Consider the following 15,335-nt stretch of genomic DNA (forward strand, 5'->3'; position numbering starts at 1 on the left):
TTTACTGAAACATAATTATAACATGAGTACACCATTAAATTGAAGGAGGGAACTGAGTCAGAAATAGAAACGAGTAAAAAAGATCACCTAGTAACCACTTAGAGGACACTAGCAACGCCTTTTTCCTAATGTGTGAAAAAACACATTCACATCCACAACTAAAGCCAAACAAATTCTCCACTTACATTTTCAAAGAACTTAGATGAACTTTATTAAATCAATGCTGCCATTCAAGGCACGTCAGATGACAGAACGTCCCAGTAAATCAATTTCCATCAAAATGCATGAGGTTTATATTTTGTGACCTTGAGATACAATATATGCCTAAACAGGGTACTCTTCATCTGAAGGAATCAAATGGTTCAAATAGATCAAAATCAAGTGTTATTACTGAATGGACAAAACATACTTCAGATGAGCAGGAAACTGAGGCTACAGAGGTCAAAGGTTTGCTGTGGCAACTTAATAAAGGTGGTTACACAAGAAAACATCACTCAGAAATTGCTTATTAGCTCTTAGTACAAGACTAGAAGGCTCCCAGAACAACATTTCTCCAGTATTTGATTGTTTTCTCCAGCACATTCTCTATGTTTTGCGAACAGGTAAACAGAGCACATAGAGGCCGAGCAGGTTTGGCTCCAAATCATCTTGTCCCAGGAAACACAAAAACACATGTCCCAGAATTCACAGCAAAATGACCACTGTAATGCCTGCCAACATGCATAACTGTAGATCTGACAGACGTAAACATTATCATTAGGCTACATTAGCGTGCTGAAGAGGAAATGTCACCTCACGCTGCGCTCTGAAGATCACAGGCTGGCTATTGCATGAGAGAGGAAACCATAAACAAAAGCAAAGGTCATTCTTACAGCAAACAAAACCACACTGGACTTGCGACTATCAGATCATGATGGAAATAATGTCAAGGACGAGCTGGTAGGTTGAACGCATCACTGTGAGAGAATCAAGACTGCACAACACTTGATTGATAACTAAAGCAAAACTGTATATCCCCCTCTTTCATCATTTAAAACCTTGCACTTTTTATTCCTTTTAGACCTAAATCTCACATTTGCTGCCATAACCCAAATCTAATATTCAGATTCAGAAGTCTTATTTTATCTGGCAGGTCATCTGGAGCAGATCTGCGTCCCAGTGGACAGCCGCGGCTCTGAGGGGCTCAGGCTCTAATCGATGTATAACGCTAACATAACAGAACCACAAGACACTGCTGACACTCAAGTTCTTGAGGAGGCAGAATATTCTCTCTTATGGAAAACATGTTATTACATTTGTTCTGGCTCATAATTACTGAGAATGATTTGGTGTCAGTCTGATGATTACAATAGTCTCAACAAGGATCTGAATATACCAGCCAAGAACTGTTCTGGCAACACAAAACACCAAGACGAGGAGTTTAAAGGAGTGAGAAGAATACTTTTGTGCTGAATCTGCAGCTAAACAGTGTTAAATAAAACTAGAGGCTAAAGGTAGTGAACAAACTTTGACGTTGGCTTGAGAAAGTAAACATGGGCAGCCTCAAGGCAAAAGAGCCATATCACATGTCTGTTCTGTGTTTTTGAGCTGGCCTCGCCACAAAATTAAAATGATTAATCAAAATCATCATAAAATCATGATTTGAGCATGCACAATTTCTAAATCGCTTTATAGCACGATTTTCCACTGCCCTGACCTCCTGCAGTATGCTATCCAATCACAATGCAACGCGCCTAGTGCGAGAACAGAACAGACTGGGCATATGCCTACGCAACTCCAGGTTCACACACTGTATGTATACGCACTGCAGACGGAGTACGTGTGAACCTGGACAATGTATAACAAATCTATTTCAACACCTGAGGCACCGCTACAATGAGCTCCATGACCAATGCATGGCAAAAAAGAACAAAAAAATCCCTGGACACGGGATTTATATATTTATAAATTTTTTGCCACATGTCTAGACATTTTGTCACACCTTTACCTGGTGATTATTTTGACTTATGTCTGTTCTAGAGACATGTTACAACTTTTTGATGAAGCTCTAATTGGTTTTCTATTGGAAATATGTTTCAAATTCATACCGAATGGATTTATGACTGTAAAGCATATCTGTGTGTGTCAAAATCGTGATTAAATTTGAAATTGCAAAATTGATCAAAGAAATCTCGATAGGTTTTTTTTGTCCATATCGAACAGCCCTACAAGCTATTGTTTTTGTAATATTTTTTCTATAGACTCTAGCTATGTTGTATTGTAATTAAGAAGCTTATTATGACAACAAAATTGTCAATACCTGATACACTACACAATAAGCAAAATTACAAGCTATAGCGAAAAAAAACTGGATTATTAACTGATGAGCAATGAGTGCCTTTCTCGTTGTTGATGGAGGAACGTAAAAGACAGACAGCAGCTGCACAGTCGAATCAGCAACATGAATCCACTATAATGATCCACATTGCATTTTTTCTCAACAGTTTATGTTCACTTGAGACAGAAAGGACCCTACGGTTGATATGGTGTTGCTACGCGGTTGCTAGGGCATCCAGGGTGGTTGTTTGGGTGTTTCTAGGCACTTGTTAGGCTGTTCTGGGTGGTTGCCATGGTGTAGCTTGGCAGCTCCAAGGAAGTTGCCTTTGTAACCTGGGTGGTTTATAGGATGTTGCTAGGGAGTTGTGGGTGGGTGTACAATCAGAAATGTTGGTCTCAGAAGTAGTAGTAGTTTAAATAACATAATATGTTGGCTTGGGAAAGTACTCAAACTATTGCAAATCATTAAACTAAATCGTTTTTAAGTAAATAAAACAAAGATTAGAGTAGCCTATGCTTTACAAGAAAATGCTATTTCAGTTTTTCTGCTTAAAAATGTCATGTTTAATTGAATGTTACTTGCCATTTATTTGTAATTATTTGTGAAATTTACTAGAAAGTGAAAACTGGTCAAAGTAAATCATAGACCAGTTTTTTTTTTTTTTCAGTGTAATTAAAATAAATCTGAAATAAAATCAAATAAATACTAGATGAAACACTAACAAACATGATAAATGTTGCCTTTGCAACTAACTGATAAAATAATGATAAAACCATTTATTTTAATAGTGATTAAATAATAAGAGTTCAATTGAAATACCAAATTTACTAAAACTGAAAGAGTACATTATAACTAATTATATAGAAATATAAAAATCTAATAAAAATTACAAAAGCACAGAACAAAATTAATACAATGAAAAATTATTATATAAAAAGAGCAAAACATTAATGAATAGTATATAAATAATACCATATATTCAACATTTAGAGGGTCATAAATTAAAAACAGATTTTTTTCTTTCATAGTTTGATGCAGTTACATTTTAAGAATTGATTTGTGTATGACAGCATGACAAATCCAAAAGAGAAAGTCCAAATTAGAGAGCTTTAACTTGAAGACATGTGAGTCTTTTAAAGCTTAAGTGTGTCATTTTTACACTACCAACAAATTAAATTAAATAAAATTATGTTTTCAAACAGATTTTCCCCCTATCTGCCACTGGTCAGTCAAACAATTAACTCCGCCCCCAGATTCACACCATTGGTTGAGCCAGTGTTGCACAAACAAACAGAGCACTGTTTACACTTATTAGGGAAACTGAAATATGAAGGTCTACTTAAAGTTGCTCCTACATCTTGAACTGGAATAAGTAAGATTTTAACATTAAAAAAAACTACATGCTTTCAGACCTTTCTCTTCTCTTTTGTAAACCAACATGAGACCTTTACTAAAAAAATCTTAGACCCCAATCTGTCAGTATGTCCTGAATTATCTCGGGTTGATTATCTTAAGTCCGATTACATGACGTCACAGATGGGGATCGGCAGTAGCTACAGTCCCTCATCAATGAACACAACTGGACATTCCCAACCACCTGGGCACAAGGATCTCCCCGGCGGGCATCTCATGGTGTCACAACATGCGTTCACACATACAGAACACAGTGTGCCAACCCCGTGCACTCCTCAAGAAATAAATAAATAAAACGGCACTCCTTCTTACATGCAAGGAGATTATATAGCTGTGCTTAGTGATGTAATGAGCATCTGCGTGAGAAATTAAATGCATTAATTCTATGAAAGTGCATGTGCTCTGCAAGTTCTTTACCTTATTACAGTATAGCATCCAAACCTCATACAGTCTCTCGGTTGATGCCATTCTGCACTGCAAGCTGTCAGCATGTAGGCAGAAATCTCCCCGATAAGAACCCTGATTATATTATGGTCAGTATTCCCAAACCCTCATGGTGTCAATATCCTGTCAACAGGAGTTTGCCCAAATGCCACGTTCCTTCGTGGTTAACAAATCCCACCAACGAGTGAATCGAAGTCGGTCTTAATCCAGGGTGACAGATCGTGTCATTTCCCCTGTGCACAATGAAATCCCATCCATCATGTGAACGATACCAATCCCAGATGACTTGGACTTGTGCGTTTCCGGCAGTTTTCCACCAGCAGCTTTTCCAGAAATTCCTCTGTTCTTCCAAGCCCTGTCGACAAATACAGCACACGTTACTAACAGCCCTGGATTTAGATGCTGCACGAATGCACTGCAAATTCACAAAACAAATGGATGCCACAGATAACAGTAAATGCGCAATGCATGATTTTAAAAGAAGGAAAAAATATCCCAAAATAAACAGAGATCCATGACATCATCCCAGGCCAACTCAACTTGTTCACAGAGCCAACATTATATCCCAGGCCTTGTAAACTATATTTTAACTAAACCATATCAGTTCAGATTATTTCTGTGAATATATTACTTCTATGTGTCCAAAGATTCACACATAGTTAGAGCTGATGTACTACTCTGGGTGTTACTTTAAGCTTTAGATCATAAACAAAAACACAGATTCTAGATTTAGATAGAAACTCACCCCTACAGGGTGTGAAAACATTTAACACTTAGATCATCCGCATTATCTTGCCTAAAATATTTACTACAGATTTAGATGTAACGCTTAGGAATAGCCCTAAAAACAACATTTGTCCTTTTATAAAGATCTGATCATAATAACAAGTGGCAGAGGCATATACAACATTAATACTCATATATTAGCTCACTATCGCTGTGAAACTCACCTGCTTCAACAAAAAGAGTCCCGACCCTAAAGCTTGTGTTCTGGTGAAGGATCCAGGAATGTTGTATGAACTGAAAGCGCCACTGATATTTAAAGCATGTCGGTTTCAACCACCCAAACTAGCTTTGACTCATTTTGTAACCAGATAAGCCTGACAGCCCGGATGCATACGACGAATATCATCGCGCTAGACTGCGACTGCTCATTACAAAGCCACGGCACGGGCTCGCCTGGCTTGAAGGTGTGTGTGTGTGTGTGTGTGCGTGCGTGCGTGTATGGATGTGTGTGTGTTATTTTCTTCCGTAGATGTTTTACGACAGGCCGCACTCCTTTACGTTGCCTATGTGGAGCTCATGTGAGTCGCAAAGGCGTGGCTGAAACTGGCGAAACGACCAATCCCATAAAGGCTTGGCCTAATGAATATTAATTACATCATGATGACGTTGCATAGTATGCTTCCTTGACATATTTCTTGACAGTCACTTTGTACAAACATTAGTTAAAAAAATATATTATACTGATATAATATATATATATATATATATATATATATATATATATATATATATATATATATATATATATAACAGTATTAGTATATATAAAATATAACAGTATAATACTATACTTTTTAATACATATAAAAAAAATACAAGGCTCATTTGGTAATAATCTATGTATATATCTAAATAACAAAAATAAAATTCAGGAAAATAAATTCTCATATCTAAAGATTTATAGAAAAGACCTTCCAAGTGAAATTCATGTTTCATTTTTACACAAGGCCAGGGTGTTTGGTTACCTAATCTAATTAACATTCGAATGCCTGTCATCCAATCAGATAGGCTCACTGTATACACATCATTTGTATAATTAATATTGATAAGATGCGTTCAGTGTAGTAAGACTGCTAAATTCAGTCTCAATACTTCGATCGTCGCTATTTTTAGATCTTTAATTAATGTACTTTAAGTTACCTTGACATAAAATATACCGTGTTTTTTTTTTTTGTTTGTTTTTTTTGCCAGCATTATAAGATAAAAAGTGCAGGATCTATTTGTGCACAATATATGACCTCCCTCTGCTGGCCAGAGAACGCCAATACAGAAATACTTGCAGTTCAAATAAAAGTTCACCAAATGCAACACAAACTGCTAGAAGTGAAATATTTTTGAAAATATAAATCAGTCAAATAAGATAAGTTTGTAAAGTTGCACGGGAAAACAAGAACACTTATTTATGACATTTTTAATTGTCAGAAAGTTCTGAATCTACTGCATTAAGAAATGGCACAAAGCGAAAAAACAAAAAACAAAAGACAGTACACCAAAGAGTTATGAAACAGAGTAAGAATATATTTAACATGTCTAAAGATCTCATATAGTCAACATATATATATATATAAAAAAATCAGTAAATATTATATCGGTCACAGTTACAGCTGCTCAGTCCTTCAGTTTCATCCTTATTGGGTTGAGGCAGTGTTGATGGGCACTTGAACAGCACAGCATTGAACGTTTGGTTTATTTCTTCACAGGAGTAAAACGTGCCGTTTCTCCAGAGCAAAAGGAGGATTTGGATACAAAAACACATGTACTGTACACACACCCACAGGTTCACTGGCACAGGTTGAGTGGGTGATGCACTAATGAACTCCACACACACACACACACACACACACACACAACATCTGGCTCCTGCATTCATGGCTCAGTTTGATCAAATCCAGTTATTTGCAGTTAGTTCATGATGTGATAGGCTGCTGTGAACATCTAACAGGAAGCGCTGATCACACACTGACATGGTCTTTTATCAGAATAGCATAGTAACAGTATATAATGTAGTATGCATGGAATACTTGGGTGGCTAAAATGTGCAGTATACATATGAGCACACAGCATAAAATAAGACACAAGTCACAGATCGTGTCTTTAACAGCTTGTAACTGTCATTTTTCTGTCCATAACGAAAGAGGAAATGTAATTTCTTTACTGTAGTTTACAGAAAGTTGGGTAGGACATATTTAAAAAATGGCTGTTTAAAAATAGCTATTATAAAACGGATAGTTCCCGTCCTTGATTCTGATTGGTTGAACCAAGTTCGAAGCCGTTGTATATTACTCTACAACCATACACCTTTGTTTACATTTGTGTGTTGCTCGGCAACCACTTTGCTGGAACCAAAACGTTTCTGAGGAACTACATTGTTTGGCGGAATTTTTTTTTTATTAATATAACTGCACTTTAATTGCTCTTTTTAGTGAAACCTTACTACATATATGAAATAACCGTTTTATAAAAGCAATAAGCTCAATGAAGCCGTGGTTTACATTAAATTGATAACTGTTATAACTTGGGGCTTATTACTTTAATAGGACTGCACAATTAGGCCTTTTTTTATTATTATATATAAATAAATATGAGTATAGTATACATAATATATTATTATTATATAATATTTAACAAATAAAAATATAAGATGTGCAATATTTCACAGTTAATATTATATATATATATATATATATATATATATATATATATATATATATATATATATATATATATATATATATATATATATATATATATATAATAAAATATATATTATATATATTATTATATACAAATATTATTTTTTTAATATTTTTCCCATAAAATTACAATAGAATATTTAAGAAAAACATTATTATTATTGAGAAATACAAAATATTCAAAAAGGAAATATTAGTATTGTCATTTTTAATTTTATTGTGAAATATAACAATACTAATATTTTTTATCTGAATAATTATATTCATCAATAAAAAAAAAAGAAATATTACTTTAGTAAAATTTGACTGTAAAATAAAAAATCTCAAGTATTTAAGAAAGATATACATTTAATAAATTAAAAGGCATCTTTTGAGATTTCATAAACACGCTGCATAACAATTTCAGTTTTATTTTGATTAATCGTGCAGCCCAAGCTAACTGGCTTTTAGTTGAGGGCACAGACATTATTAACGAGTATATACTTGCTCTTGTTAATCAGGAAATGTCTAGGCAGATGTTTGATTGGCTAAAAATGTAGATACGCCCATGAGTGCAAGATGATGTCATCAATACTTTGGTCCATATAGAGATTTAGTGAGAGTTCACTTTGGGCGGGGCTAAAGTAACATGGTGTGACATAAACACAAACTAAGTGAACAGCAAAATTACCAAATCTAGCTGCTGGATAGGACAAATTAATATGGAATATATATCAAGAAATGGACGGGAGAGACAGAAACAGACGACGAGGTTCAAGAGAAATCCCACAAGCCATCCTCGGGCTCAGGGTGGGTGGGTGACGGGGTGTTGCAGGTCTGGGTGGGTGTTTCAGACGGAGGCATATCTGGAGGACAGGACAATGGCACGGCCGGATACATCAAACTGAGGAAAGAGTCCCTCGTGTGTTTCTTCACCTGGAAGATCAATACAGACCAATGAAGGAATGAATTCAGGCTGCACTGTAAGACTGAAGACAGGGTGAAAGTGAGTGAAAGCACCTGTCTGAAGAAGGGATGGGTGAGAAGAGCTGTCGCAGACGGCCTGAACGACAAACACACACATCATACACAGGGTTAAATCAAAGTCAAAAGGTTATTTTTATGTTTTAGATATTTTCATGGGCCCTGGGCGTCTGTGTGTGTGAACCTGCGCTCAGGCTGCTGCTGCAGGCACAGCTGGACCAGGTTGTGTAGTGTGGCCGAGTGGTTTTTGGGGGCGGGGCTTTGAGGTCTCTCCGCTGTGGCAGTACGGGTCAGACTTCCGGTCGCAACACTCTCGCCGATCCCCGAATCCACCCCGGAGCGGGACACCTTGAGCGCACCCATGTCTCCGAGAGGATAAGGAGGGACGTCGAGAAGACAGCAGTGAGAACCTTGCAGCTTCTGAAGCAGCATCTGTAGGAGAAGAAACAGGAAGTGAGTGTTTGGTAGTCGTGGTTAGCTTGCAGTAGATGGCACATTTGAAGAACAGCAGTACCAGAGTGGGCGGCACGTCCTGGAACGGCACTCTGCCACTGACCAGCTCACACGCCACGATTCCCAGACTGTAGACGTCTGACTTCACTCCATAGCCGTGAAGATCCTTCATCACAGAAAATCTCATCAAGCTCAATGTTTTTAAAACTGATGGTGGAGTTGACATTGAAAATATATGTACAACATATTAGTATCATATGTATAACAGCCAGTTTTAGTGATTTAATTTAAATGTAATTTTATCAGTGTTCATTTAGTTCAAAGATACTATTATGGTTTTTATGAATATTTTGAATTCATTTTATTTTATACACATTTTCTGTTTTCAGCTGAGCAATTTTGTTGTGCATTTTTATCATTTTAGTTTGTTATGTCTATATAGGTTTCATTCATTTTTATTTCAGTTTTATTTTTAAAATAAAGTAAGTTGAAATTTACAGAATGAATAAATGAATATATTTAATGTTTTATAATTTTGGTGTAGGTAAGGTTTTTTTTTTTTGTTTTTTTGCATTTACTTGCATTTATTTTATACTTGAACATATTGTAAATATTGTAAATAACTGTTTTGCATGTAAATAATATTTCATTTAAAATGTAAAATGCATTTTTAGCAGCCATTACTCCAGGAATCTTTTGTAACATTAATAAATAGTGTCTTAACTGTCAGTTTTGATCCATTTAATGTGCCCTTGCTAAATAACTTAACCTCTGTAAAAAAAAATAATAATGGTAGTGTATATATCAGACAGTTTTGGATATTTAATTGTGCATGCTCAATTTTTACATTTCGATTACCTGTGCCACACTCAAATTTGAAGAAACTGTTAACTGTTATATGCTGTCTATAACGCTTCTGTTGGCGTGTGGACTGTGTGAGCGTCACCTGTCGCAGCAGCTCAGGACTCAGCCAGGGCAGCAGAGACAGACTGTGTTGAGGCATGTCAAACACTGCTCTCATCCTCTTGCCATCCTTCATCAGACTGTACACACTCTGCAGTCCCGACAAACACACACGGCCTTCAGCTGACAGCAGCACATGACTGGCCTTCACACCCCTGCAGGACGCACCAGATGAGACCAGATTCATCTCTGTGACCTGACGGAGTCTTCGTGTGCTCACCTGTGCACGTAACCCATGTGATGCAGGTACTCCAGCGCTCGGAGCACCCCGTACAGCAGGTACGCTATCAGAGACTCGCTCATTCCATCCGGAAAATACGACCGGAGCAGAGAGTCTGCAGAGCCTGAATGAGACGCGTGCGGAGAGGGAAACTCAGTAAGGGAAGGATGGGAAGTGAAAGAGGATGTATATTAGAGGCGAGTCTCACCGTAGCTCATGAGAGGAGACAGAACCCAGAGCTGACAGCACGAGCTGAACACCTGTCTGGACGTCAGCAGGTTCGGGTGACGGAAGAGTCTGGACAACAGAGCCTCATTCTGCAAAATAATAGACATAATTATAATACCAATAGTTTTAAACCAATGGTTTAATCATCATTAAAGGGCCAAATAATGCCTTAAAGCAATAGTTCTCCCAAAAACATTAACAGCCTGTCATTATTTACTGCCTCTCATGTTGTGACAATCCCAAATGCTTTTATATTTGTTTTGAATTATAAATCAACGGCTTAAAAAAAAAAAAAGTAAAATATTGTACACAAGCCTCATGTTTTTTTTTTTTAGGTTTTAATACTCCCAGTGAAAATAATTCCATGAAAATATACAAAATTTACTCATTTTACTAAGTATTATATACATATTTTGTATGTATGCAATGTGTTTTTATTATTAAAATCTAACTGATTTTCACTACAAGGGTGCTCTCGTAAACATAGTAATACAAATATTATTATATGTAAATATAATATTTAATATAATAATATATATATACATACATATCTCCATTGTTATTATTAATATTTTTACTTCAGAATATATCTATCTATCTATCTATCTATCTGTCTGTCTATAATATCAATTATAAATGTTTTTATTATAATTATTATATACAGTTTCTAATACATACAAATTATATATTTAAATAATATTAACTGTATTTTTTTATAAAAAACACACACACACACATACATACACATATACATATATACATATATATATACATACATTTATATATATATATATATATATATATATATATATATATATATACACATATATACATATATATATATATATTGTTTTATGATGTCTCCTTTATCTATACACCTTTTACCTATTTCTTTATTATTCTCAGGTAGGTAAGGAAAGTCTGTATCCCTCGACGCCTGATACGAGCTGATTATACCTTGATTTTGTAACTTTACTATTGTACTTTGATATAACTTTTGTTAATTTTAATAAAACTTGTATTTTATTATTGACAAGTTATGGTCTGCAAGAGTAGTAATTTAAGAGCCGTAAGCAAGAACTGACCACAGGGAAGTCTACTGAGCAAGATGTAAGTATTTTTGAAATGCTTATAGTTTTGTCCAGGGTCGACTTTCCTTACCTACCTGAGAATAATAAAGAAATAGGTAAAAGGTGTATAAATAAAGGAGACACCATAAAACTATATATATATATATACTATTACTTAGAATTAACTGCAATTGCATAAAAGCCCAATTTATCAAATATGAACAATCACACAAAAAAATGTATATATTTAATTTTATTTATATGTAGTTATACTGTTTAGTTATTTTAGTTCTATAATTTATTTATATTTAATAAATAATACGTTATTTAAATGTAAGTTTCAACTGACAATTTGACTTGAACTTAAAAATGCGACTATAATTTCATATGCCAGGCTTTATTAAAATCTAAAATCTAATAAAGCTTCATTTGAAAACAGCAGAAGTCAGTGTGTGATCTACACACACCATCAGCTGCAGCAGCTCATCTTCTGTGCACTCATCCAGGTCAGTGTTCTTCACCGCCACCAGCCGGCCAGACAGTGTGTGTCGAGCCATGCTCACCTGACTGAGGTTATTAAAGCCCCGGCCTGCACACACACACACACACACACACACACACACACACAATGATACTTCTCAATATACGCTACATAACATAAACATGAGACTTCAGGGAATAACTAACGTATCATACTACATAAAGCACATCACGGTCCCTACCCAGTTGTGAGAGCAGCTGATAGTGGGCGGGGTCAGTGGAGAGACCTGTGATGTCATCCTCATCCATCAACACAGAACACGGAGAGACATCACTGCTCTGTCACACACATAAACACACCACACAAACACACACACAACTCTACATGAACTGTAAGAGGTGATAGAGTTATATTCTGATCTCTGTGCCATCAAACCAGATCTTATTTAGCTTTTATAAACATGTCAACACTATAGCATTTTAGACTTCAACTTCTTAAGCTTATGACTGTTTATCTATTTGTAGACCATGAATGGAAAAGTGACCCGGATTGAAGATTTCTGCCACAGGATGGGAAGACAACCCACAGATACCCAAAAACACGAGACAACAGCACAAGTGAGCCTTCATCCAATACCATGGAACAGAAACACAGATTTGTGAAGCCCAACACAACGGATCCACTCAAATCTCAGATCACCCTTCAGAACAACAGCAATCTGAAGCTCACTGGACTTTGTGAAAATGCAATGATGTTTCTCTGGCATGACTGTGCTCTCTCATATTCTACCGGGCTTTCACACTGACAGCTATTTGCTGTGACAAAGCAAACAGAAGTCATTCATTTTCAATCAGAGTCTGTGATATAAGGTGATGTGTGCATCCTCGCCCGGTGCCTTCAAACACACTGAAGCTGAGATCTATTATTAGACTCTACTGACCGAGCACTGCTGGCTGATGTCTTCATACTGCTCCTCTATGCTGAAGGACTGGACTCGTGAGTGGGAGGAGATACAGGAGCAGTCCTGAGGGGAAGAGGGGAGGAGACATGACAATATGGAGATGAATACAACTATATACACAGTATGAATGTGCAAGCAAGGGTGGGCTGAAGGGCAAAGACACGGCAAAAGGAGGAAATGAGAATGGAAATGTTGCAGTGCAGACTCAAGCTTGCCATGTTTGACTAAGACATGATTCACAGGCATGTTCTGCTTTCAACGAACCTTATATTATATTATATTATAGAACCTTTCTTGAATCCAGAACATTTCTTTACGAGCGAGATATTGACACACAAGCCTCCATGGATATTGGTCAGCGAGCATCTTAAAAACACCCCTAAAGCACTGCAAGTACACACTAAACCCAGAATCAAAACCCTCATGCAAACACATTCTGGTACCTGCAATGACTGCAGAAATAAACACAGAAAGCATGAAACACCGAATGCATTGAGCTCTGCACAAACAAGCCTCGGATGAAAAGATCTGACTCTCACCAGAAACGACATGAGGCTGAGCTGATGCTTCACTGGAGTTCATTTACGTGATTCTGGAGACAGTGAATAACAATTATTCCATCTGCAGAAACACTCCTGCCATTGTTTTCTGGCTGTTTCCACTGTGTCATGCTACATTTTTCATTGCAAGAAAATTTGCCCCGGAAAGCTAAATGTTTTTCGCTTACCTGGCTTTGCTCGGATTTCACTGCGTAAAACACACAGACGTCATCTCATCTTACGCTGCTCCATTAGAGTCCTATGAAGCAAACCATCAGCGGAGAAGCTTTCAAGCACATATCAAATTTTCAGGGGTTAAATGGCATCACATATGATCCGGATCCAAAGCATCTCATCTCTGCTTTCTAAGCTTACAGAACTATTTCTGTCATTTCTGAATAGTCTGATTTCAAATGCATCTGAAAAGCAGCATCTATTTTCTGATCCGGAATCAGTGTCTGGCTCTGCTTAAATAACTGTATGAGTCTGATCTCTTCTCTGCTTTAGACATCATCATCATCTTTTTCATCTTCAGTTATATCTCTTGATAAGATGTCATATCTGTCTGGACGCATCAGCTCTGATATCGCCGCAGGTGACATTGGCAACTACTGTCCATTTTGTGTTATGTAATTAATGTTAGCAGCATCGAAATGAGTTCATGCTTGCTTGAATACAATTTATATATATATATATATATATATATATATATATATAAAGATTATAAGTATATAGCTCAAGATGAGGTATCTTTATTAAACTGCTGTTGTAAGTAAAATAAATCATGCATATTATATTGGTGCACTGCACAATACAGAAAACAAATAGATGTGCATAAACATGCGTGCCCAAATTAGATGATGTTAAATGTTAAATATGTAATTATCAGAGCAAATGACATTAGACGTCCTTGACAGAGACTGCATGTAGGTTAACAGGGTTAAGAACAAAACATCTTTAAAGAAGAGTAACAGTGCAATAGAAGGGTCTAAAATAAGCTGTACTTCAATATTAAATCCACCGTTTCATATGAATTATGTTTAATGCTGTATAATTCACACGATATAACATTAATAATGCGGGATTAACATTATTCGCACGTGCTACAATAACTATTATTTTTTTAATATGATGCATAACAATAATTTTCAACGGCAGTTATAATAAAAACTCACCATTGTTATGCATGTGGATGGAGGTTCTGCTGTAAATAAAGTTTGATGGCGGGCGTCAGTTCTGCGCAGCAACAGTTAACTTAACCTCGGTCACACCACAGTTTTATCGTGTGAGGAAAAACCACAAAGTGCATCTCTCATTTGTCAATAACATTTGTAAATTGACTTGCCAAAGCTTTCCTTCTCAGTCCCAGCTGATCGCGCGTCACGCTTGACGTATCGAAGACATTTACATAATAAAAGTCGCTCTCACGCCGTAAGGCAATGCATAATAAAACACTCTCTGTTATTTAAATAATAATTTAGAATTATGTTTAAAATTATTATAGATAGATAGATAGATAGATAGATAGATAGATAGATAGATAGATAGATAGATAGATAGATAGATAGATAGATAGATAGATAGATAGATAGATAGATAGATAGATAGATAGATAGATAGATAGATAGATAGATAGATTTTAGAAATTTTATATCCTGAAAATAATAAGAATTGATCTAAAAAATAGTGGCAAGCTTAAATTAAATTGCACGTTTAGAATTCCTAGAACTATTATATAAATTGTGATTATTTTTGAATGAGGGACTTCAGACATTAGGTAATAAATCTTACTTTATTACCTAAT

General features: G+C 36.0%; 2 protein-coding genes across 8 annotated transcripts in view; both read right to left on the reverse strand.

Annotated features, from left to right (window-relative positions):
* LOC113050955 (neurobeachin-like protein 1) overlaps positions 1-5,421 on the reverse strand; it is a 56,106-nt gene extending 50,685 nt beyond the window's left edge. For 2 of the 4 annotated variants that reach the window (XM_026214450.1, XM_026214448.1), the window contains exons 1-2: positions 5,125-5,421; positions 4,148-4,529 (exon numbers count right to left, since the gene is read on the reverse strand). In XM_026214450.1, coding sequence (XP_026070235.1) covers positions 4,148-4,198 — 51 coding nt within the window. In that variant the 5' untranslated portion in view covers positions 4,199-4,529; positions 5,125-5,421. The remainder of the gene's footprint in view (positions 1-4,147; positions 4,530-5,124) is intronic. The other 2 variants (XM_026214451.1, XM_026214449.1) reach the window with 1 other exon arrangement.
* Positions 5,422-7,962: 2,541 nt separating this feature from the next.
* Positions 7,963-14,935, reverse strand: LOC113050957 (STE20-related kinase adapter protein beta-like). 4 transcript variants are annotated; one of them, XM_026214453.1, is made up of 13 exons: positions 14,707-14,935; positions 13,720-13,790; positions 13,532-13,584; positions 12,972-13,055; positions 12,273-12,364; positions 12,018-12,139; positions 10,461-10,569; positions 10,253-10,376; positions 10,016-10,187; positions 9,131-9,235; positions 8,801-9,048; positions 8,653-8,695; positions 7,963-8,568 (listed from the first exon to the last, which is right to left on the reverse strand). In XM_026214453.1, the coding sequence occupies exons 4-13, from the start codon at positions 12,995-12,997 to the stop codon at positions 8,407-8,409; spliced, it is 1,203 nt and encodes a 400-aa protein (XP_026070238.1). In that variant the 5' UTR covers positions 12,998-13,055; positions 13,532-13,584; positions 13,720-13,790; positions 14,707-14,935; the 3' UTR covers positions 7,963-8,406. The 4 variants fall into 4 exon arrangements, with proteins under 4 accessions (XP_026070238.1, XP_026070237.1, XP_026070239.1 ...); XM_026214452.1 differs by having other exon boundaries at positions 12,273-12,369; XM_026214454.1 differs by lacking the exon at positions 13,532-13,584.
* Between the last annotated feature and the right edge of the window lie 400 nt (positions 14,936-15,335).

Source organism: Carassius auratus, chromosome 31 (genome assembly GCF_003368295.1).
Source record: "Carassius auratus strain Wakin chromosome 31, ASM336829v1, whole genome shotgun sequence".
Taxonomy (NCBI): domain Eukaryota; kingdom Metazoa; phylum Chordata; class Actinopteri; order Cypriniformes; family Cyprinidae; genus Carassius; species Carassius auratus.

Coding starts and splice junctions, on each gene's coding strand:
- LOC113050957 (XM_026214452.1), bottom strand. Junction 12,370..12,971: donor ACATCAGCCAGCAGTGCTCG/GTCAGTAGAGTC, acceptor TGTGTGTGACAG/AGCAGTGATGTCTCTCCGTG. Junction 10,188..10,252: donor CACATGGGTTACGTGCACAG/GTGAGCACACGA, acceptor TGCGTCCTGCAG/GGGTGTGAAGGCCAGTCATG.